The sequence below is a fragment of the Corapipo altera genome, unplaced genomic scaffold (genome assembly GCF_003945725.1).
Source record: "Corapipo altera isolate COAL_440 unplaced genomic scaffold, ASM394572v1 158, whole genome shotgun sequence".
Lineage (NCBI taxonomy): Eukaryota > Metazoa > Chordata > Aves > Passeriformes > Pipridae > Corapipo > Corapipo altera.
The window spans coordinates 1,535,963-1,560,945 of record NW_020884977.1 but is presented as its reverse complement, the minus strand read 5'-3'; the positions used below and the strand labels follow the sequence as shown (position 1 = coordinate 1,560,945).

General features: G+C 52.8%; 1 protein-coding gene across 5 annotated transcripts in view; it reads right to left on the bottom strand.

Annotated features, from left to right (window-relative positions):
* Nucleotides 1-24,983, bottom strand: part of SH3BP4 (SH3 domain binding protein 4) — a 33,901-nt gene that overhangs the window by 972 nt on the left and 7,946 nt on the right. Inside the window, exons 1-5 of one of the 5 annotated variants that reach the window (XM_027665532.1) lie at nucleotides 21,387-21,608; nucleotides 20,682-20,824; nucleotides 10,951-11,138; nucleotides 6,560-8,922; nucleotides 176-364 (exon numbers count right to left, since the gene is read on the bottom strand). In XM_027665532.1, coding sequence (XP_027521333.1) covers nucleotides 176-364; nucleotides 6,560-8,922; nucleotides 10,951-11,068 — 2,670 coding nt within the window. In that variant the 5' untranslated portion in view covers nucleotides 11,069-11,138; nucleotides 20,682-20,824; nucleotides 21,387-21,608. Of the gene's footprint in view, nucleotides 1-175; nucleotides 365-6,559; nucleotides 8,923-10,950; nucleotides 11,139-17,955; nucleotides 17,976-19,371; nucleotides 19,532-20,681; nucleotides 20,825-21,386; nucleotides 21,609-22,478; nucleotides 22,955-24,983 lie in introns of those variants that run through there. The other 4 variants (XM_027665533.1, XM_027665535.1, XM_027665534.1 and 1 more) reach the window with 4 other exon arrangements.

The following is a 24,983-nucleotide window of genomic DNA, read 5'->3' as shown; positions in this document are numbered from 1 at the left end:
CAAAGAAGAGCTGGACTTGAAGCTCCTTGTGGGTCCCTTTCAACCGGGAGTATGAACCTGGTGGACTCGGAAGTGGTGGGTCAGAAATTGGAGCTGATGATCTTAAAGACCTTCTCCAGCTTGACATGATTGTCAGATCTGCCACCCAACGGGACCCCTGCAGACTCGGACCCACCTCGGTGTCCACCGTGCCCGTCCTGTCCCGGTGCGGGGCCTCGTAGGCGTCCAGCTGCTGCCTGGAGACCTTGGCCAGCTTCTCGGCCAGCTCCCGCCAGCGCTGGGCCACCTCCACGGCCGTGGTCAGCAGCACAAAGTCCTGGATGAGCCTCACCACCAGCCCCTGGCAGTCCATCTTCAGCAGGGCCTGCGGGGGAACCGCAAGAGGGTCAAGGCCGGGGGCTGTGCAGGGAAGTCCCTCCAAACCCATCCCAAAAATCCTCCCACCTCCCTTCCAGCGACAGCTGGTGCAATTAGGCCACCAGGCTGGGCAGCAGAGTAATCCCATTAAGTGGACAAAACACCCAACCCCTCTTTGACAACATCCCCAGCCTCCTTTTCCAGGCAATCCTCCCCCCCCCCCCCCCCCAGATGTTCAGGCACCCCCATAAGCAGTTTAAAGCATCCCAGGATCTGAGGAGAACAGATGCTTTTAATCAAGATAATTAATCCAGCAGGGATTAATCCAGCTCCATCCTTCAGACCAATGGGTAAGGGGCAACCAGAACATTTTGGGATGGGAGCTGGACATCAGCCTTGCGGGGTGAGACCCAGGTGAAGACCCAGACACTGAGGGACCATCGCTCGGCTTGGGATGTTCTTCCTCTTCTCCACTTCCTCCTCCTCCTCCTGCAAATGGTTTTGAAGTGGGGAAGAGGAACTGCAACAGTCCTGGCTTTCCAGGTAGGAATAACTTATCCAGGAAAAGAAAAGAATGGAGTAGGGTCAGCTCCTGTCTTAAGGCATCAAATCACATTAAAACCCACTCAGAGTGGGATGAAGGGCAGTAGAGGAAAGCCACAGTGTAGCCCTGGAAAGGAAGGGTTTAATGGCAATTAGCAGTGCCAGAGGATGGGATCTGACTGCCAGGATCATCATCCCACTCCCCAGGGCTCCCTCAGCCCCTGCCACAGCCCCTGGACCAACACAGCCCCAGTGGCAACCCCAGGCCTTAGGCAAATCCCACCTTGAACCTCAAGTGACTCCTACAGGAAGCCACGTCTATGTCTATTTTATATTATAAAACCATGGGAATCAAGCAAACAGACCCCAGACTATCCCTGGGGGGACAGTTTGCTGGGTACCCTCATCCATACATCCAGATCCAGAGCTGTGGCACCACTGGACTCAGGTTGGTGGCTCCAGGATGGGGGAATGCCAAGAGGTCCCTCACTCCAGTGAAGGCAAAGCACCAGCTGAGGGATGCAAGGAACAGCCCCTCAAGGCATGCTGAGCACCCAAGGAATCAAGGAACAGCACTGGGAACATCACCCACACCTTCCCAGCAGCACAGGGATGGCTATTCCAGAAACCATGGATGTGGGGGTTCGCCACAGGGCCAGAATCCACCTGCCTTCCACCACAGTGGGTCTTGACATCCTCTCCCAACACGGGGGTCTGGCAAACCCCACCTGGTTGGGCTCTGGAGCAAGGAAGGGTTAAATCCTCCCCCAGGCAGTTTCACAGGGTCAGCTGGGGGAGGATGGGAACATCTGAAACCACTCCAGCAATTTGCAAAGCAAATGCACCCTTGATTTTCCCCTTCTCCGTTCCCAGCTCAAAGCTGAGCTGGATTCTCAGCACAGCTGCTCCTCCAAAGTGCTGACACTGGTTTCCTGCAGGAGCAAGGGAAGCAATAAACCCCCTGGTTAAACAAGCCAGGAAAATCCTTTGAAAAGAACATTCATTTTGCTTTTCAAAGGACATTAAGAAGCATTTAGATCCCACACCTGTGCCATAGCCCAGCTCCTCTCCTACCTTACCACGCCGCCCACGGATCCACCAGGGGCAGGATCCCGATGGTCCCAAGAAGGGGCAGATTTAGCATCCTCAAGCCTGCCTTTGGAGGTGGCTTGATGCCATGCCAACTCCAGCAGCAGCTGTTATGTCAGGAAGCAGGTTCAATGAGCTGCTCTCAGGTCTTGCCCAAGGCCAAGCAGGTCAGAGGCAGCAGGAGAGGCCGCCTGGAGCGGGTTAAGAAGGATAGAGCTGGAGGACATGGATTCTCCTGCTCCTTCTGCTGCTCCAGAAACAAAACCAACAAAAACATGGGCAGGGACACCTTCCACCAGCCCAGGTTCCTCCAAGCCCCATCCAACCCGGTCCTGGGACACTTCCAGGAATCCAGGGGGCAGCCACAGCTTCTCTGGGCAACCTGTGCCAGGGCCTCCCCACCCTCCCAGGGAGAAATTCCTTCCCAACATCTAAAGCCACTGATGGGACCTTCTCCAAGCAAACAAAACAGCAGCAAGGACAGCACCTAATCAAGAACTGTGATTAATTTCTCAAGGGAACAACTTTGGAAGAGATGGATCACGACTCCCAATGGCCAAAGCCCCACCCCCTTCCCAAGCTTTGTCCTGGCAGCTCAACACCCAGATTCCATGGGATGGGGACACCGCCAAAGCCAGGTGGGAATGGGTGCAAGGAGGACACCAAGGTCAGAGCCAGAGGGGGAATATTAGTGGGAACAGCAGCACACTGGGATGAGCTCAACAGACTTAATCCTCCAGCAGGCACTTTTGGGATTACATGGCAAGTTTTTCCATCTTCCTTTTGGAATTACACTGCAGTCTTTTCCATCCTCCTCCCTCGTCCTGGACAAGCCTCCAGGGGTAGCTGGGCCCATCCACCCCGTGCCCAGGTGTGACCTGGGCTGTGCCTTGCCAGAGCCTTCCCAGATATTTATTCCCCTTGGAGGATCTGGCTCCGCCAGCCCGGCAGCAAAGAGGGTGTTTGATATTCCAACGCGGGTTCAAAGCAGGAGCACCTCAACTTCAAAGGCATCCAGGGGAGGCTGAATTCACAGCCCAGCTTTGAAATGCACAATCCCATTTCCTAACGAAGGAAAGCAGCAGCTGCAGGAAAACAGCTCCCACCTGGGACCTCCACAAACGCAGGGAAAGGCCCCGTGTCCCCAGGAGCTTGTGAGAGCCGGGGTGGGGTGAGAGGACGCTCCTGTCTCCACTGTCTGCTCCAGGATACAGGGGAGGTTTTGACCCAAACAAGTCAGCTCTGCTTCCCAAAATAACCCTTGTTCAGGGATTAAACACCTCTTTTGCTCCCATTTTTGGCTGTCAGCACCTCCAAAATCACGTCACACACTTAAAATACCTCACTACACACTCTCAATCTTAAATACTCATTTTTTTTACCTAATACAGTCATGCACTGGCTCCATGGGGCAATTCCCTTGGATGTGACGCCCAGCTGGGTCTCAGTGTGCTGAAGGTATCCCCTCTGACATGACACCAAGTGCCATCAGCCACATTCCCAAGTGCCTTGGAGAAGGTCCCATCAGTGCAACCACGGGCGGCTTTTTTGGGTTTAAATACTGGGAAGGAATTGTTCCCTGGGAGGGTGGGGAGGCCCTGGCACAGGTTGCCCACAGAAGCTGCCCCACCCCTGGAAGTGTCCAAGGCCAGGTTGGAGCAACCTGGGCTAGTGGCAGGTGTCCCTGCCCATGGCAGGGGGTGACACCGGATGAGCTTTAAGATCCCTCCCAACCCAACCCATTCTGGGATTCCACGATTGCTTCAGGATGGAGGAGCAAGAGGGACCCAACTCCAGCCACCCTGGGTGTGGCAGCACAAGGTCCAAGGCCCGAACACCCCGATCTGCAGGACTTTAGGGATTTGTGGAGCCCCCCAGCAGCTCTTGCACACACCAGGGACTTCTGGCAGAAGAAAGGCAGCACGAGACACCTGCAGTCAGAGCAAACAAAACCAGGGGAGGGAGAAGAATCCCAGCCTCTTCTCCTGCACAACCTGCACAAGCAGCCTGGAGAAGAACAAGCTCACAGTTTCCACAGCTCTGTGCCGACGTGCCTGGGTGCATTCCCAGAAGACCTGTGTTTTTCCTGACAGCCTGCTGGGAAGGATGATAACTGAGAGTCTCCATAGAAACCCTGTACTGAAAAGCTGGAGAGGGGAACTCCTGTGTCCCAGGACAGGTCTAACCCCACCATAGCCATGGCCAGGTATCAGTGGCAACAAAATCTTCCTGAATCCGTGCCCAGGTGCTGGTTTTCAGCCAAACCATCCGTGCTCTTCCTGCAGGGAGGAGGGAGGGCGAGGTTTCCCTTTCTGCTGTGGTGATTCCCATCTGAGCAACGTTGCCCCAAGTTACCTTCACACTCTGCTGCTACTGCTCCATTAGAAAAACAGTCATTAAAGGCAGATTATTAACTAGTCATCCTGACCAGGCTTTTCCATGCTTGGCTGCTGGTGCAGTAGCTCTGCCACCGGAGTTTTGTGTCCTGAACTCAGAAAAACCTGCTTGGGACTTCTCCCCTCACAGAGAGGGGAGACAACCAACTTGAAGATGACATGGCCAGTTTGGAGCTTAATGCAACCAGTTCTTGCCAGAGAGCAAGAGTCCATTTGTTGCAGATAAAATCAGATTTAAACACAATAAAATACATTACTGCTCCATTGTCAGCCCCCGAAACATCATTATTTGCTTCTTCCAACAGGCTCAATCTAATTTCTCCCTAAGCCAAGGAGGATTTGAAGGCAGCAAAGGGTTTGGAAGCAGCATCATGTTCCATAAAGAAGGGAGCTCATCCTTTATTGACAGGCTCAGCCTCCCAGAGAACAGGATTAGCCTCAAACAAGGGGAATAAAACCTGCCCTGGGACTCGGCACTCCAGGCATCCCTATGGGAGCAGGATGTTTTCCTCCCCCTGAGTCAGCAGCTCCCTGAGTATCCAAAGAGCCTTATCTTGCCCTTTGTCTCCCCACCAAGGTCTGGCATGGATTCTCCAGGACCTACACATTGCCTGGGATCCCTGAAAACAATGGGAGGAGATAAAAGAAACACCTCTGGGTTTGCAAAGGGGTAAAGCAAATGGCACAAAGCTCTTGGAAGCATCCGGCAAGAGCAGCCCAGATTCCATCCCATCATTCACCCAGGTTAAGGATTAAAGGAGCAAACCCTCCCTTGGAGGGACCAGGGACACCAAGGCTCCCACGGTGGGAGTTTTCCAATCCTGGATGGTCCCAAAAAGAGATATAACCATGTGATGGCCAGAACAACCCTGCAACAGGAGCAGAGTTGGTGGCATGTCCTGAAAGCTGGAGGTCAAAGATGCCCCCACAGGGCCACAGAGCGCTACAGGCACAGGGAACTCTCCGGATGGTACTTCCGTAAGTAACGACGGGTTAACTCCTACTCAATCCTCAAATATCCCCCTTCTTACTAAAGGGAGTTTGGGAAGTCAACTCCTTCATTCAGCTCCTGTCCCACTCATCATTTCATTTTGCCAGGCAACTGTTCCTTAATCCATGTGACATTTTAAAGCCCGCGGTTCTCCATAACTCTGTTATCCCGTTTCCATGGGAGAGCCTGGAAGAGGAGAGAGCTGCAAATCTCCACCAGACATTTCTCTCTCTGTTTTCTTTGGCTCACTTCCCATGAAATGCTAGAGACAATCCCGAAGATGATATTTCCTAAGAGGCTCCCTAATGGCATCCTGGAAATACTTGCAGGCAGCACTTTCCCAAATTCCTTTCAGGGCAAGAAGCAAGTCGTGCATTTCCAACTGCAAATGCCATCCACAGCTGGATATAAAACATTCTGGCTCAGAGGTGCCCTTGGCTAAGCTGCCACTCAAAAAAAAGACTCTCCATTCCTGGAAATGTCCAAGGCCAGGTTGGACGGGGCTTGGAGTAACCTGGGATAGTGGAAGGTGTCCCTGCCCATGGCAGAGGGTGGCACTGGATGAGCTTTAAGGTTCCTCCTGACCCAAACCACTCTATGACAACCAGGGTGAGATGGGGGACCCTAAAGATGCAGGCTGTGGGGACAGTGAGCGGAGCATCCTTGGAGACACCTCTCCCAAAAAAACAGGGTGATTTGGGGGTTCCCAAAAGGCACAGGCTGTGGGGATGGTGAGTGGGGCATCCTCCAACCCTGACACTTCTCCCATGAAAACCCTCATCCCTGGAAGTGTTCAAGGCCAGGCTGGACAGGGCTTGGAGCAACCTGGGATAGTGGGAGGTGTCCCTGCCCACGGCAGGGGGTGGGACTGGATGAGCTTTAAGGTCCCTTTCAATCCGAGCCACTCTGGGATTCTGGAATTCCAAGTACCGACGGTATTTCACTCAGCATGTCCCTCATTATTTCCATGATCCCCCCAAGGCAAGAGCCCACCAATGGGCTGAACTCCCACCCAGCTGTGCCAAGCAGTCTGCAGAAGACCTTAGAGCCTGGTCTTCAAGGTCTCTTCAAGAGATTGGTCTCTATCTTAATTCAGTCTGAATCAAGACTCTTTCCCCTCCCGCTCACCCGAATCCCTCTGCACAGCAGGGAATGAACACCCCTCAACACGCCTTGGACTCACCGTCATCAGCTCCTTCTGGAAAGATTTCCTCTCCTTGTTCTCCGTGCTGTTGCAGTCTTCCTTCAGCTTCTCCAGGACGGAGGCCACCCTCTCGGGCTCACTGTCCAACTCAGCCCGGCAGAAGAACGTGAGTGGCAAGTTGGAGTAGCCCAGGGCATCGGCGAAGGACCTCCAGCTGCTGAGGTTCTCCATCAGCAGAGTCCTCACCGAGGCATAGATGTAGGTCAGGAACTTGCAGGGCCTCAGGATCTGCTCCAGCAACAGGCTGGTGGTGAGATCTGGCCCAGAGAAGTAGCTGGGCTTGACCTTCCCAACCACCAGCACGTTTTTGGTGTGCACGAGGCCAATTTTGCCCTGGTAGTAGCCAATGTACCACTCCTTGGTCCACAGCTGGCCTTTCAACCTGATCTTCTCCTCACTGAGGAGGGCTATGACATCTCCTTTCTTGTACTCCAGCAAATAGTGGTTCTTGCTCTGCCTCACCACCGTCTTCAGCAGCTTGCCGTACTTGAGGCTCAGCACCGGCCGGTCCTGAAAAACCGGATACTTGGCGGTGGCAGCCAGCGGTGACAGGATGATCTTCCCAACCTCATTCTTCTTGAGGAACCGCCTCTGCCCCGTCGGCTTGATGGCACTTTTCGGAGGCGGCTGTGGCGTCTGGACGCAGAATTGGGTCAAAATGGCATCCTGGTCATCCTTGACCTGTATCCTCAGCGTGAAGTCTGAGAGCTCGTTGGGGTCATGGGAGGCAATGGGGAAGATGAGGCGGCTCACCTTGCCCAGCTTCATCTGGAAGCCCCGGACAACCTTGGCTTGTTCGCTGGCCTTCACCTCATAGTTGGTCATGTTGGAGAACATGCAGAGCTTGAGGTCCTGAGGCCGGGACAGGGCAAACTGGTGCTTCCCCCAGAGCTGGAGGGCGACGGGGGCCGGGCTGTGGGATTGCCTGGTGACCTCGTTCACCAGGAGGGTCTTGGGGGCACACTCGTGCCCAAACATGGCCACCACGGTTTTGAAGGAAGGGTGGATGTGTTTGGGGCCATAGACGCCCACCGTGATCTTCTTGCTGATGTAATCCCAGACGGTGGAAGGGTACAGGATGTTCTGCCCTTGGGCCACGGCTGCGATGTACATGCAAGGCTCCAGGTTCTCCAGCTGCACCTGGATCGTGTCCCCATAGGAATAGCTCAGCTGCATGGGTGTGTACGGCCCCTCCTTCATGTCGCTCCGCAGGCACTGCAGTCCCACCAAACTCTTGCTCGTGATGTCGTTCTTGACCTCCGCCGACACCTTCATCTCCAGGATGATGAAGGTTTTCACCTCCATGTTGCTAAGTTTGATCTGCAGGACGGGGCTGATGGTGCTGCACTTGTCGCTGTTGAGCTCCAGCGGCGGATCCAGCATGGCCTTCATGGAGATCTGCTGCGTCTCCCCTGGGCACACGTGGCCCTCGGGCACGTGGATGCTGATGTTGGTGTCTGGTAGCTGAACGGCCCCACCAGAGCTGTCCAGCTTGCACACGATGTTGGTCTCCACCGGCTGCGTCTGACCCCAGCCAGGATTCTGACCGAGCAAATCCAAGTCGTGGCAAGACCGAGCCAGCTTCCTGTGGTTCAGCCACGCTGTCCTAAAGTCCTCCCGGCTCTGGAACTGCTCAGGGGTGGGAGACTTCAAACCACTGAAGAAACCCGACGATGCCGGAGCGTCTGACTTGGCCTGGAGAACAGACAGCTCAGACAAGCTGTAGGAGCGTTTACTTCTGAAGAAGGGGTTGTCTCTTCTCACAGGCTGGTCCAGATCCAGCCTGTTCGTGGATGGAAACTCATCAAAAATGTTCCCCAGGCTGCTGTTGGCAGCAGAACTGGAGACAGTCGATGCAGGAGCCCCCGTGTCGAAGAGCAGCAAATCAACGGCGACGCTGGAGTCAGACTCTCTGTCCGAGCCGGGCACCGTGTGCACATTCCCGTTCAGGAACGGGTTTGTCTGGACGCCGTTCAGGAAGGGGTTGTTATTGTGGATTTTCACAGAGTTTCTCTTCACATCAGTCCAGTCCCCAAGCAGGTCCAACTCCTTGGCCCCCTCGTCAGGGCTCTCCAGCAGGTTGTCGATCATGCCGCTGTCTGTCAGGGAGGAGTGGCGGTAGTTCACGGGCTGCACGTAGGAGGAGGGGATGTAGCCCATCTCCGTGGTGTTGTGGGCGTACCACCACTCACCCCCCGACGTGTCCAGGACATAAAGGTGGTCCCCCTTGGAGAACTTCAACGTGGTGAAATTGGTTGGACAGTAATCCTTGATTGCTATGACTTCCTTCGCGTTCCCGAAGGACATGGGATTGTCAACCAGCAAGGCACTGGGAGAAGGCACTGCCAAGGCAAGGAGAGAACAGCATTGTGAGGAATCCACAGGGGAGTCACCGCTGACTTGCCACCATTTCTCTCAGGTCACCAACCCGCGCTCCTTTAAGTGGTTTTAGATGGTTTTAGAATCACAGAATCACTAAGGCTGGAAAAGCTTCAAGACTGAGTCCAACCCTGAACCCAGCACTGCCCGTTCCACCACTAAACTATGTGCCCCAGTGCCATATCTGTGTGGGTTTTGAACACTTCCATCTCCACTAATTCCCTAGGCAATCTCCCAAGCCTGAAGGTGTTTTTTCCGTGTAGAATTTTTCCAGAAAACTCTGTTATTTCTGGTACATTCACATCTCCCTTCCACAAGGGTTCATGTAAACCCAAGAGAACTTTCAGGACAGCCTAAAAGCCCTCTTGCTTTGCTGTAACCCCTCTCCCTGCACATGTGAAACATGTTTCAGTGTAAAAACCAACTAAGGGCACATCATATTCCTAGTTTTTCATGTCACACCAGCCAAAAACCCCAGCATCTCACTTCTTTTGAACAGCAGCTGTATTTCAAAGCTCCTCAACAAAAATCAACTCCATTGGTAGCTTTAGAATAGGTATTAGGAATTCTTCACCACGAGGGTGGGGAGGGGCTGGGATGGAATTCCCAGAGAAGCTGTGGCTGCCCCATCCCTGGAAGTGTCCAAGGCCAGGTTGGACGGGGCTTGGAGCAACCTGGGCTAGTGGAAGGTGTCCCTGCCCATGGCAGGGGGTGGGATGGGATGGGATGGGATGAGCTGTAAGGTCCCTTCCAACACAAACCATTCCATGACTCTAAAGAAAGTCCCACAGTTTGAACCCTCCCACAGTGCTGTCGTGGTCCTGGCAGCATCTCCAGCACCCCAGCAGGAAGTTATTTTCCCAGGGGATCCCAATTCCGTTCCCCAGGCTGGGGCAAGCCTACAGTGTCACTCTATTTCTTGGCTTTGCTCTCACTTTTAGGACCTCTTTCTGTACAAAACACTCAAACAAGCTGCAGATGGTGTTACAACAGTGGTTAAATGTATGTTAGACAGAAAACAAGGAGAGCTGGATTTTCCCCAACACATAGCTGCAAGAGAACTGGGACAGCACCTTCAACACCTTGAGAGCTCTCTGGAGGGAAAAGGGGATTTAAAAAGCACAGAAAACCCCTAAAATCCTGGAGATGAAGGAATGGGAGCTCAGACTGCACTTCCCTGCATCCTGCCCCTGGCTGGCAGCACTTCTGGGACATGGTGGTAACAAGGCAAGGGAAGATACAGCTGAGCAAAGAAAAGTCTTCAAATACAGGATAGAGGTGAAAAATTAAGAGGAGCAGAGCATGGACAGATCCTGGCCAACTCCTCAGTACCTCCACCAGCAGGCAGGCAAAGTCATGAGGGCATTTATCCAGTGTAACACTAGATATAAAGTCTGTATTGGAATTATTTTGCCAACCTGGTAGGTTGGAAGCCACTGTTAACTCAGTCGCCTGCAGGACAAGGCATTTTTGGTGTCCCCATTCCTTTGGATCAGCCATGTGGCTGTGTTCCCACGTCCTTGCAGCTGGGGGGTTAACAGGGATGTGCTGAAAGCAGCAAAGCCCTCGGAGAATATGAGTAATTCCTATTTTTGATCTAAAAACAATCCAATTTGCAGCTGAGTGTTTGATGTTCGGCCCCTCCATGTGCGTGTTTATTTTTAAAGGCCCTCAGTGTGCGAGAACTTCCACCTGGAGTTATTCCTTGGGCTGGGCTCGTGCCAGGGGAACAGCAATTCCCCCCTCGCCACCTTTTATGCTGGGTAAGGCAAATACAGCAGGAGAAAAAGCAGTCAAAGAGGGGAAAAAAACGGAGTATTCAAGCAACCAGCTCCAGGGAAAGGGAACAACAAGGCCTGTAACCGCCTTGGTGGTGTCACCAACCCCCCTGAGCTCCAGGGAAAGGGAACAACAGAGGCCTTGCTGGTGTCACCAACCCCTCCTGGGCACCAGGGTGAAGGGGAACGAGGAGGGGGTCCCTCCCCACCCACCTTTGACGTCGCCCAGGCTGGTTTCGGTGAAGGCCTCGCCGAGGTCGATGAGGGTCCCCTCGGACTTGCACCGCGGGAGACCCCCCGAGTTGGCCGCCCGGATCCTCTGCGCCGCCATCTCCGGCCCCACCAGGCTCTAGGTGGCCATGGCCTCTCCAGGGTCCCCCCTGTCACCTCAGGGAACCAGCCTGGGGGAGAGAGACAAACCCCGGCACGTTAGAAAGGCTCTGGGTGCCATCGCAGAGACAACGACCCAGGGACACACCCAGGAACACATCCCCGTGTTCTCCTTAAAACACCACGGAATACAACCTGGATGCTCCACAGCACCGTCTAAAAACCACCAAGGGCTTTGTGTAGCAAGGACAGCCTGGTCTTGCAGGATACAGCTGCTGGAAACAACCCCATAGGAAGAGCTTTTTTGGGATATGTTGCTCCCAGGCTCATAAATTGGTCCTTCTCCCTGTTTCCCAAGACCCTCCAGGGCACTTGCACATTGCTGCAATACATAATTATAAAGCCACCAGGCACTGGGTGCTGTGGGAGCCCAGAGCAGTGGAGGACCCACAGGACTGGGATTTTTGCCTGCTTAAATGGGTCACCACTCTCTCCCACTGCAGCACTGCGATCTCCTGGGATGGGGATTGGCTCTTCCCGCTTACTCCCTGCATCCCTCCCTCCCCAGCCAGGGACCAGGCAGAGAAATACCCCTTCTTGCACTAACCGCCCCGCTTCACTTGAGGAAAAATAAAAACACAGAGTTTTTTCCTCCTTTTTTCCTTGCAAAAACACTTCCAGAATCCCTGCGGAAGAGCAGAGAGGAAAATTCCCCCGTTTCCCACAGGACACGCCGACATTCCGACCACCAACGTTGTGGCTGATGCAAGCGCGGGTAAGACCTTCCCTGACATCATCCCTGTCCTCTGGAACTTGGAGAGGGGCCAGGTGGATCAGGACAATCAGGGAATGCTGGAGCCTCTCTGCCAGCTGAAGGCAAGGCTGGAGCACAGCCTGAGCTGTGTGTTGCTACTCCAGGGATCCGGTATCATTCCGGTAATTCTGGCACCCAACATCCCTCCATCCCGCTCCCTCAAACTCCAGCCTGGTTGCAAAGCACCAACAGCTCTTAAAAACAAGAGTTAGAATTAAAGTTATATCCAAATCCCTGCTTTATGAGGGGATTTTCACCCTCTCCTAATGCTATTTTTCCTTTCTCCCCTTCCCATGCAATTTTTGCCTTTCCTCCCTTGAAAATTAGACCAAGCAGAAAACAACCCCCAACCCCAAATTCTTTAGGTGGGAATAGGGAGCCCCCGAAGGATTCAGTGCCCTTTTCTGGAATGCAGCGAGAGGAAATCTGCAGGGGAGAGCCTGAGCAGGAGATACTTTCTGGTTTGAAATGCTTCCCAAGCCATCCCCAGGGCTGGTATGCCGGGAATGTGGGAGCTGGAAGGGATGCACCAGGCTCCAACCAGAAAAGGGAAGGGAGAACTGGTGTGCAAACGTTTGCCCTTTGAGGAGAGCCTTGTTTGGGGGCCTGCTGGGAACAAGGCAAGGGGAGAGGGTTTGGCAGGTGATAAATCCAGAGAAAGCAGGCTTTGAGTCAAGACTGAGCTTAGCAGAGCTGGGCCAGGTCAGACAAAGGAATAACCAGTGGGAAGCAAGGAAGGGAGGAAAGATGCTCTCCTTGGCTGGCACAGTTCACCATCCACCCAGGATATGATTCTGTGCTGTCCAGCATCAAATTAATGTTATATTGATTATTTTATATTAATTTTATATTTACATTAATTTTTCTTTATATTATACAATGAATAAATTTTTATATTGAATTTTATATTAATTATTGCAGCTACAGTACTGACAACTCTCACCATCATATCCCCAAGTCTGGCATTTTCAGAGATGTTCCCTCTCTCTCTATTCATATAACTTCATGCTGAAGATCTCTGACAGATGTGGAGAAACAGCTGGAAAACCCCCCTCTCCATCCAATCCTGAAGCCTCAAAAGGCAACAGGAATCTACATAAAAATGAGGGATGATGGAAAGGCATTTCCTCTCCCAAGAGCAGCATCCTGGATGTGTCTGTTTGTTCCGGATGAAGTGATGCTCACACACATAAAGGGATGAGGGTGCCTAAAGGGATGGGGCCCCCCAAGGCTGGACTTGAGATGGGAGCCCTGTTCTGGAGCTGGGGATGGCCCCAAAATGCTTCTGAATGCAGAGGTAGGACAGAAATCCAGAAGACTTTCAAATCCAGAGAATTAAAGGGGACAGTGGGGAGCAGGGTGAGGGGAAACAAGGCTGGAGGAGGCAAGATTTGTTTAGAAATCACTGAGACAATGGGCTGCAAACTCCCCTGAAAGCACTTTAAATTTAGCTTGGGATTAAATATAGCCTAGGAAAAACCCAGCCCCATGTGTTTACCCAAAGCCATAAACAGCATCCAAAGGGAACTGCAGTGGGAAGGAAATCAGGGAGCGATCAGAGCAAGGACAGTGACCATCTCCTCAGGCAGCACCAAAAACCTGCTTCTCATACTACTTTTCCCCTCCCACAGGGGGAGAGGGAATGCTCCAGGGTAAAATCCAAGCCTTCCAGCCAGGAGGGCCTGCTGTGTGCTCCCCACATCCCAACAAAACCCAGCAGGCAGCAGCTTCCAGGAGCAGGCTCCACCGTGGGGACATGTCTCTGTCCAACATCCTAACCAGGCTTTGCTGAGGCTTGGGGAAAGTTTAGGGAAGCCCTGAGGGGCACATTCCCATGGGGGCTGGCTGGCACCCTGGGAATCCTCACCAGTTTCCTGGGATGGATGGTGCTGCTTTGGGATTTAACTGTAAGTGAGGTTTCTGGGATAAGACAGATCTGGCTGTGCTTCTCTGGGAAAGGCTTCATCCAGTCCAGCTCCTGACCCTGCACAGGACCATCCTCAACAATCCCACCCTGTCCCTGAGGGTGTTGTCCAAACATTCCTTGAGCTCTGGCAGCCTTGGGGCTGTGACCAAACCCTGGGGAGTGCCCATCTACCCTCTGGGGGAAGAACCTTTCCCTGAGATCCAACCTGACCCTGCCCTGGCATGGCTCCAGCCATTCCCTGTGATTCCACCAGGCACGGAGCACCAGCAGGTTTGGGCAGGTGTGGGGCTGGTGATGGTGAAGCATCTATTAAAAGAAAACTCACTAAAGCCTCTTAAATAATGAATCCAAAAGGTGTTTTTTCTGCAGACTTGAACACATGGGATTCAGCTTCCCAGCAGCAGCATTTCCTGGCGTGAACTGGCATGGAAAAGGTTAAAAAGAACTTCTGCAAACTGTCTAGTATGACTTATCCCAGAAAAACAACCACAGGCTTTCCCTTCCTGGCCCCACAGACCTCAGGGAGACCCCCTGGCACAGGGAGAGCCCCGGGAACGTTCCCTGCTCCATCCATCACACCGAGCTGGTCCTGATGGGATTATGGCACAGACCCACCTCTCCCTGGACAAGGGGCTATAAATCAAGGACATAACATGGCCATGCTGAGCAGGGCTGGCAGGGAAAAGCAATCCCAGGAAAAATACCCTTAATGGAAGCATTAAAACTCCACGTCCTCGAGCAAAGAAATGTCATAAAACAACGGGAACACCCAAAAGTTCAAACCCCAGTTCTGCTGCTGGCCAAGGGAAGGTCCTCTCCAAGAAGCACTGACCAAAGGTTGGAGAGGATCCCTCTAGAAGCCTCAGTGATGGAAAACTCCTGAGTGCCAAGAATTTGGGCTGATAAGGCCGGGGAGGGCTGACAGGGCTGGGTGGTACCAAGCGCGGGCAGGGCTGCAGATGGAGCCAGGCCAGGGCAGCACAGGGACCTGCCACCAGCAAAGCACTGATGCACATCCCTGCCCATCCCACACTTCCCAGCTCTCCCTGGAGCTGCGGGGTGCATCTCACCATGGCACACACGAATCCACGGGAAGCACCAGGAACAGGAGCCACCACAACACAGGACTGGTGAGCTCTGCCATGACCACTGTCCTGCACCCCTGTTCTCCCTGGGAAATGCATTCAAAAGCCCCTCAAGCCCTAAGCCTGTGGGACTAGCTCAGGAGAAATGTCCCACCCCACCCTTGGTCACAAACTGAAAGGTGGGAAGCGAAGAAAGAGCTTCCAATCAATCACTCCTTATCCTCTTCCCACTCCAGGGCCAAGATCAACTCCAGTCACTTGTTGCTCATGGCTTTTAAATCTGCTTTTTCTTTCTCCAAAGACAAGTTCCTGTGGCCCTCCCACAAACACAGAAGTGTTTTTGGAGGTTTCTTTTCAAAACAGGCCGTTTCTCTTGGATATGAGCAAATTTAAATTCTTGGGAGCTAAGAATCCATCTGATGGAGCCACAGGATGACCCACACAGAGCACGTTCATCCCACACAAGGAATTCACTGAACTCGTTGCTTTTATCTCTCACAAAACCTCCAGTAACTCAAGCATCGTGGAAACAGATGCAGAAAAGACTCCCCCAAGCCCAGGGGACACCCCAGCCCTGAAGGAGCTGCTCGGGGAGTTGTGCCTGGGAGCACCAACACACTGCAACGTGCAAAGGCCTTCAAGAGAACCTCAGAAAAAAGGGCCAAAAGGGGCCAAAATTTCTGCATTTTAGCAACCAGTATAATTCAGGAAGTTGTGTTTGCTCTGCAGATTCCTCACCCTCAAGAGCTTCCTCCTGACTGTGACCCAGCACAGCCCTGGCCGTGGGCCTGGCATTGCTCAGCGCGCAGGAAATGATCCCACCAGCTCGGGTCTGCCTCCTTTCCCCACACTGACACCAACAGATCTTCCAGCACACAAACACAACACCCTCCGACCTGGGAACGCCCCCGGGGACCCAGCCAGATCCTCTGCAGCCTCCTACAAGACTGGGATGGCTTCTGAAGCTGCTGGTGGCCTCATGCCACCTGTGGTGGCCAGGAACACACCAGGACCTTGCAGCTCGTCTCCTTGTGATCCTGGCTCTGCTCCAGAAGCCTTGTTGCTGGAGATGGGTGGGGAGGGGCTGGTTGCTCTTGGTTTTTTCCCCCTAGAAGCCTATTCAAGCCTTCTGCCAGCAATGCCTCACATCCCAGTGATTCCCGACCTCATCGCCTTTCCCTTATCTCCTCCTCCTGCTCCAGGGCCTGTGTTTGCAAAGCCAACGCTTTCATCTTCGAAGGAAAAACCCACTCAAGCCATGTGAAGATAAACCACCCCTTAAGACAATACTGAACACAAGCTCTTTGTACCAGAGGGAACACCACAGTGTGAACTCACGCACGTCCCAGCACACGCCTCTTTAGTCCCTTTTCCAGCAAACAAGAAGGGATTGTGGGAACACCAGGACCTCCCAGCCCTCCTGCAGCGCTCTCAGGGCTTTGCTTTGGACCCCATTCCCACCACTGGACCTCATTCCCAGCATCCCTGCTCAGGCGTCGCAGCGGAGCCCGGCCCGTTCCAGGCTGTCCCCTTCACTCCCGGTCAAGCCCTATGGAAAAATCCTGCCCTCCAGCTTAAGCTTGGCTCAGCTCCTGAGCCTGGCTCCTGCTGCCAAGCGAGTTCAAGCCATGCATGGCAGGTTTGATGGAGGAGAGGGAGAAGGGAGGGGAAAAAAAAGTCATTATGGCCCTGGTGTCCATCATGGCCTTCCTGGTGGGAATGTCACCCCTGTGAGCAGAGCAGGAAGGATGGGAAAGTTTCCTTTTATGGCAAGGACTTTGGAGCACGAGTCCTGCTGGACATCCATCACCAGGGAGACTCAAATATAGGCCAGCCTTAGGGGTGGGAGGGGAAGAGAGAGCTTTCTCTGCAGGATCTCCAAGCACCCCCTGGATTTGGTCACCCGTGTCCCACACAGTCAGCCCCAAGAAACCACCATGGAGGACAGCAGGACTGGGGTAGGAGGGAGCTCAGGTATTCCACCAAGACTTATCTACCTCCAACTATCCTCAGTCAGGAGGACCATTTTAGGGAAAAAACAAGGAGTTTTGTTCCCAACTTGTTGCCTGAGCAAGTCCATGGACACAGAGCAGCTAGCATGGATTGCACTGCTAAGGAACGAAACCTCTCTGGATTCTCCAAGCTCACTCGAGAGATGAGCTGGTGCAAAAGCTGAGCCTGGGTTTCATGTTCTTACACACCTTCCTGATCAGTCCAGCACTGATCTGCTGCTGCATTACATGACACCAACAATGCTGAGAGGAGCCAAAACCCACCCCAAGCCTAAATGAGGCAGAAACCAATACAATCAGCACATTGCAATGAATTTCCTCAGCACAGTAGAGGTTTTAAGCTCCTTCTTGGTAAACATTTCCAAACCAGATGCCCCCCAGATACCTGGGTTTAAGCAGCTTAACCCTTCGCTGGAGTTGATGGAGTGACAGGAAAACAAGATGGGGGGTTAAACTGGACTGGGGGGTGGTCGACCCATGGGATGCTCCAGGTTGGACACAATCCTCAGTCCACAAACCATGCTGGAAAGAGGGAGCAGATACCTGGAGAGCAAAGCAATGCCAGGTGATGATGCCATTTGGGATGCATGCAGCAAGAAGGGTTTGTGAGGGCAGATCACAGAATCATGGAATGGTTTGGGTTGGAAGGGACCTCAAAGCTCATCCAGTCCATCCATAGGCAGGGACACCTTCCACTAGCCCAGGTTGCTCCAAGCCCCGTTCAACCTGGCCTTGGACATTTCCAGGGATGAGGCAGCCACAGCTTCTCTGGGCAACCTGTGCCAGGGCCTCCCCACCCTCCTAGGGAAGGATTTCTTCTTAACAGCTAATCTAAACCAACTCAAACAGGCATCTGGTCCAGACCAGAGGCTGGATTGGGACTTGCTGTCTTTGGACTTGATCTCACCTGCAAATCCAGCCAGTTGCAGACCCATCCCAGAAAGTGTTCCTGCTTCAAGTCAGAGCATGCTTTGAACATCAGACTCATTGCACTGACACAAAAAGACCACGTGGCTCATTTCAGGTGGTTTTGGCAGCACAAGTCCTCACCTTAATTTCGATTAGAGCTTTTCCACAGGTGGGAATGAGCTTTCCAGGTGCAGAGACCTACCTCTGCCAGCCAGGAGGGTGTCTGAGAGAACCCAAAACAGGCCCCTGTTTAGACAACACAAGAGCAAACACCACGCCTGCTTGGTTAATTAATTACCCCTGAAATTAAAGCCCATCAAACTGCACGGGAGGCTTCATGCAACCTGCAAATTAACTCCAGGGGAACCCAACCTGGGGCTGAGGGAGGCCAGGGAGCATCCAAGCAGTGGCTCCAAGCATTTTCCACAGCATCAACAAGGCCACGAAGGGCAAGAACCCAAACGACCATCCCACCATCCCCCACACCCGTCTGCTGGCACTTCAGGGTTGTTGTTTCGGCACCTCAGGGGTCTGTGGTTTCGGTCTGGCCAGGTTAAAAGCTGCTCAGTCCCATCGCAGGCTCAGGTGGCTGATAAGGAACCAATTTCATCATTTTAAGCCCCAAATGTTTACTGAAAGGGTTTATCTGCAAACAAAGCCACGCACTTTGAACTGTAGCTTTACACGCCAGCTTAAAAACACAGCGAGGGCCAGGTCTGGATTAACGTGGTGTGAAAGGAGAGTCTGAGCCTTCCCCTGCAGCCTCCACACAGGCCATGGCAAAGACAAGCTGCTTTTCGGGGCCAGGACATAATCCTTAGCAAAAAGCTCAGCATTTTGGGGGGGGGGGAAAAAGCCCCTTTTTTAGCAAGATGCTTGGGCATAGAAATAGTAATTCATGTAAATCTAGCAGAATCTCAGCTTTGCTGTAAATTGCTCTCGTTGCTGGATGAAGTGGGGTTGAACCTCAGACACATTTTTTGCAGCCTTAGTCACCAGGGAAAATTAAAACAAGACCTGAAAGTCATCTTAAAGTCATGGCAGGTTGTTTCCTTGCTTAAGGCAGAGCTCTACGGGTTGAGGGGAGTCATTTCTAGACCTTTCTGCACTGTAAGCACAAAATGCCCTTCCACATGTGCACAAGAGCATCCCCTAAAAACCAGGCAGCCACAGGACACCACAGAGGGAATATTTCCAAAGGGCAAGTTCTTCCCTCTCTGCTGTCCCCAAAAAGTCAGGCAAGGCTGGAAGGAGACAGACCTGCTCTGGCTTCTCCTGCCCAAGACACAACAAGCAGAGGAACCCCAGAGCCTCCTGAGAGCCACGTGCTCCAGTCATTCCTGCTGGGACTTCATGGAATCACAGAATGGCCTGGGTTGGAAGGGACCTTAAAGCCCATCTCATTCCAACCCCCTGCCATGGGCAGGGACACCTTCCATGGGACCAGGTCACTCAATACCCAAAACATGGACCTACCAGCAGCAGGCTCTTGGCCAGAGGAGACAATTCCAGGTCCAACCAACATTCCAGGGCACCATTCATGGCACCTTCACCCACCTGCCTAGACAACACCTCCTTTTCTCAGCATCTTTAATGGCAACATCGACATCCCAGTTTTTTTCCCCTGTAGGATCAAGCTCTTCCAGATCTCCGTGCCGGTCACATCCAGAAGTGCAGCAGCTGTTGGTGCCAGTGATGGGACAGCTCTGCAAGGAGAAGCAGCTGGAGGAAGATCTGGATCTCCAGGGAATGGGAGATGTTTTACCAGGGCATGGAGTGGTGGGACAAGGGGAAATGGCTTCCCGGTGCCAGAGTGCAGGGTTGGATGGGATATTGGGAAGGAATTCTTAGCTGGGAGGGTGGGGAGGCCCTGGAATGGAATTCCCAGAGAAGCTGTGGCTGCCCCATCCCTGGAAGTGTCCAAGGCCAGGTTGGACAGGGTTTGGAGCAACCTGGGCTAGGGGAAGGTGTCCCTGCCGTGGCACAGGGTGGAATGAGATGGGGTTTAGGGTCCTTTTCAACCCAAAACATTCCATGATTCTAAGCAGGAGGCACGAAGAGCTTTGCAGGAGCTGAGGGATGTTCTCCAGCACAACCAGCTGATTCCCACATGGAGCCTGCAGGGCTTTGCAGGGTCAGGCTGGAATTAGACACGCTCTTGATGAGGAAAGAAACCCTAAATATCAAACCAATGCAGATGGACCTTTCTTCTTTTTTTTTTTTAATTAAAACTTGCTTGAAGTGCCACATAAAAGCAGTGAAGTCCCAGGCACAGCTGACGCACTAGGACGGGTTTATATTTAGGAGAACAACTTAATTACTCCATCAATAGGAAAGAAATGGCAACTTTTTTTGGCAGAGCCCAGAAGGAGAAAAGAAACCTAAAAGAGGGACAGCCACCCCCCGCCCCGTTATTCCTAAGGGCAACATCCACTGGAATTTGAGCCTCCAAACAATCCACTTTTACAGAGAATTCAGTTGTTTTTTTTTTCCATGCCTGATCCCAGGAAACAACATTAAAGTCTCTCAGCCAAAACACATGATGTGCATCACAAGACAGCTGGCATCATTATTATTTTTAAATACCACCAGCTTCGTTTTTAACAGGACAACTGGAAATGTGTTATTGCTGAGGCGTAAAACAAATAGAGGGAGGTGATAAAAAAGCCATTCCCAAGTTTTGCAGGCTGGAGATTTAAAGAGAGATAAAGCAGAGCTCCCCCCAGAAAATACAGTCCCTTAAAATCCGCTGTTTCTCCTGCCACATTATTCACTTGGGAGCTTTCAGTTCCGAAGTCGGAGCGGTGCTCAGCCGGATTTCCGATGGCTTGCTGGGCCTCATCCCAAATTTCTCTGGCATTACTCACATTTTTTTGTGCAGGAAGAGGGATGAGGATTTTCCAGTGAAAGGCAAAAGGGAGGCAGAAGTGTTTGCAGCATATGGAATGTGTCATTTCTCACGGACAGGCTCAGACCGCTGCATCCCAATGATTCCCACATATCCCATCCACTGAAGGAGAAGGAAATCAGGATAATGCTTGGAATTCTGCACTGCTTGGGACCTGAGGATGAGCTGGGACCTCCCCGGCAGGATTGCCCTGGCAACGGATGCTCAGCCCAAAGGAAGTGCCCAGCATCGCCTTCCCTGCCAGCCTTCCCACTGGGAATTACCCTCCACCCCCTTCCACAAGCTCAATTGCCTTAAAGCAGCCTGAAACCAGGAACTAATTTTTAAAGGATTAAAAGGACCTGCCCTTTCCTAAGGGAAAAACACCTCCCTTTCCCCCTCCAAGCCAGGGAACCGTTGGATGCAGCACCGGCATCACCGCTCTCCGGTCACATCCCTTAAAGAGGCTAAAGAGCCAAGATTCCCATTCTACTTGTCCTGCCTGATTGCAGAGTGATCTGGACACAGGGATTTATTTCCCCACCACCACAAAAGCACTTCTGAAGTGGTTTTAAAGCCTATTTTTGAAGACGTGAGCACCACAACTGCAGAGACCGATGGAGCAACACAGATGCTCCGGGCCCAAGTTTCCCCAGTTTCCAGGGCATGGATCCCTCCCCATTACCTAAAGGATGCATCTCCACCTGGGGATTCCCATCACAGCCAGGCAGCAGGAAAACCAGCTTCCCTCGGGATGTCTGCAAGGCCAGGGTTTAAAAGAGGTGGACACACGGAGATCAAGCCGGGATGGAACGGTCCCCAACGCAGAGAGAGGGTTAAACACTCACCCTTCCCAAATCCCTGCTCCAGGGCCCTGCATTCCTCTGCTCAAACTGTCTGCAGGGCTTTTTTTTTTTGCTCACTCTTTCCATGCCTGGTCATGTCCTGCATCCTGGATTTGGGGGATGTTTTACAGCTCCTGTGAATAGGCAGAGCAGGAGCTGGAGAGGTACCAGCTGCTCTGGCACCTCAGGGATGTCCCATGGCAGGGCAAGGGGCGCAAACATGGAATGGTTTGGAAGGACCTTAAAGACCTAAAGAGCTCTTTCCATCCCCCTGCCATGGGCAGGGACACCTTCCACTAGCCCAGGCTGCTCCAAGCCCTGTCCAACCTGGCCTTGGACACTTCCAGGGATCCAGGGGCAGCCACAGCTTCTCTGGGCAACCTGTGCCAGGGCCTCCCCACCCTCCCAGGGAAGGATTTCTTCCCAGTATCCAGCCTAACCCTTCCCTCTGCCAGTGTAAAGTCATTCCCCCTTGTCCTACCACTCCATGCCCTTGTAAAACACCTCCCTTTGCAGGTCCAAGAGCAGGGATACTCTGGAGGCCAGACCATCCCCTGGGGCCTGGGCTGAGTGATGTGTCCAGCCCAGCCCTGGTCCCTGGGGTGGAGCTGCGACCTTGTTCCACGGCTCCCGTCGGGCGCTGCCAGACCCAGATGGGCCGTCTGGCTAATTGAGTTAATTAAAGCATTTTTCAGCAGTGATTAACTTTCAGGAGGCTGCTCCAGCTCTCTCCAGGGAGCAGGGGCCACAGAGCAGTAGGAGAGCCGGGAAAAATGACTTGGAAGCACTTCCCAATTTCTCAGCAGCGTTTGCTGACTCAGAGCAACTCACAATCAAAAAATCCCCAAACCCCAGAACTTCGTCTGTTTTACAGGACAGAATGTGTGTGGAGAAGACCCAGGCAGTGGATGGATGCATGGGAGGAGACCCACCAGGCTGATGGCCCAATCCCAGAGCATCCTTCCCAGGCAGAAGTGATGAGCTCTGGAAGTCCGGCGGCGCTGCCCGGCACCCTCGGGATGATAAGCTGGTCAAGGCCAGCACTGGCTCTGTTCTGCTGACGAGGTAATTGCCCTCTCCCAGGGACAGTAAACACTTTGTGTCCAGAGATAACTATGGAAAACACTTCCAAAGACCCAGAAAAAGGCTTGTTTTGTGGCCTCACTCCCCAACAAAGACGTTGGCTGTTGGAAAGGAGATGCATCCCAGGAAGCTGGTATCAAAAAAAAAGGAACAAACCACCCCAAAAATAACCCACTCTGTCACTGGAGACTCTGTCTTCTTCCCCTTTCCAAAAAAAAAAACCTACTTGTCCTTCTCTGCCCAGTCAAACACGGGATGAATCCCCACAGAGGTTCCACTCGTGTGGAGGCTGCTCCAATAAAGTTGCAGCCAGCAGTATCCATAGGTATGGAGTGGCCAAGAAAAACTTCAGGACGCACCCCCCATCTCCTCCTCCTTTTCTGGGATGCACCCCCAATCTCCTCCTCCTTTTTAATGGAATGTACTCACACATTTCCTCCTTTTGAGGAATGCACCCATCCACCCCATCATCCTTTTTTTTTGCTGCATGCACTGGTGCATCTCCTCTTTTTTCTGGGATGCACCCTCCCCCATCTCCTCCTCCTTTTGCAGGATGTACTCCCCATGTCTTTCTTTTTCTGGGATGCACTCTCATCTCCTCCTCCTTTTTTCGCAGGATACACTCAGGCATCTCCTCCTTTTGTGGGACGAACCCACAAATGTCCTCCTCCTTTTCCAAGATGCACTCACACATCTCCTCTTTCGTTTTTCCTACCCCCAAAAACCTTATCCATTGCAAGGACCAGTTGCTCCCAGGCCATGTGCACTGGGAATTATTCCTTAGGGCCTCCAACAGCTCAGTTTGCCCCCAAGGCTCAGCCACACACCCCAAAAGCCCCACTAACGCTGTTTTTTCTGAGCAAGGGGGGATTTAAGCGCGGAGGGACTTGGGAGAGAGCAAGGAGCAAGCAATTCCCAAGGCTGGCTTTCCATGCAGGCTGCCGGCTGGGAAACGCTTCCCAGAGCAACTCCACCCCGGGAGAGCTAATCTGATGGCAGGTTTTCAATGCAGCAGCCAGGATGCAGGAGGGGCTGGAGCGGGAGGGAGGCTGCAGAGGGGGGAAAGAAAGCAAGGAAATGCCACAGAGGTGAGGAGGCTTTTTCTGGCCGGGCCACGGCTTGTTTTGTTTCCCTGCCTCCAGCTCGCTGCCATTTTCCAGGAAGCTGGAGCAGCTACAAAAAACTAAGGAGTTTGTTTAATTATAGCTGTGGTGGCATTTGTGCCGAGGGACCCGGCGCCACTCTGGGAACGGATGGGAGCGAAGCCCACGGCACAGCAGCAGGAATAACGCAGGAATTCCAGACTTTACAGCTCCCACAGCGACGCAACCCGAGCTCAAACGTTGGTTTTACTCCCAAAGGCTTGGGAGACTTTCGTCTGAACTCCCTGTGTGACCAAATTCCTGCTCCTTTTGCTCCCTTCCTCCTCCTGGTGGAGGTGTTGCCTGGATGGACAACCGGAGCACCTCCCACCACGCCGAGCGAACTGATGGATGCTCCAGCCAAGAACCCACCCATGGACTCATTCCAAATTCACAGGATAATTTAGGTTGGAAAAGCCCCTTAAGATCACTGACTCCAGCAGCAGTGACCATCAAACGCCTCCTGCCTTGCTCTCCTCCACTGACCCAGCCGGTGACGCCCCATTGTCCAGCTCCAAAGAGCCTTTTTTCCCTGTTCCTAAGGAAACAGGCAGCGTTGTTCAAACAAGGCCACACACCAGGCAAACCCCTCCCCCTAAATACAACCTAAAGTACTTTATACAGATGACCTAAAGCACTTCATCCAGGCACAACAGGAGAAGGCAGCTGCTGGATTTACCCCCGGAGAGAGGGAAGCAACAGCTTTGCCCGGAGCTCCTTTGGAGCACGGGATGAGCAACCCACCCCCACGACTCCACACTACAGCCACGATGCTCTGCTGGGTCAAAGGTTTCTGGAGTCAGATAGAAAACATCTGGGTTTGCTTCGTGGCACTGATTTCCCTCTTGAAAATGATGGGATGGTCCCCAGGGCAACCCTCCCGTGGGGCAGGAGAGGGGGCAGAGGGAACAACTTCAGAGAATGCAGAGCACTGGGAAAAGGAAAGGCTTTCACATTATTATTACTGTTATTATTGTTATTGTTATTATTATGTACAGCTTTCCCCATCATTTACCAGGGCTGCAAACCAGATGTGCATCAGCATCCCTTCAATTTACATCAAAGCACCCAGATGAGGAAGAATCAGGGAATGCCAGACTGGTTTGGGTTGGAAGGACCTTAAAGCCCATCCCATCCCACCCCCTGCCATGGGCAGGGACACTTTCCACTAGCCCAGGTTGCTCCATCCTGGCCTTGGACACTTCCAGGGAT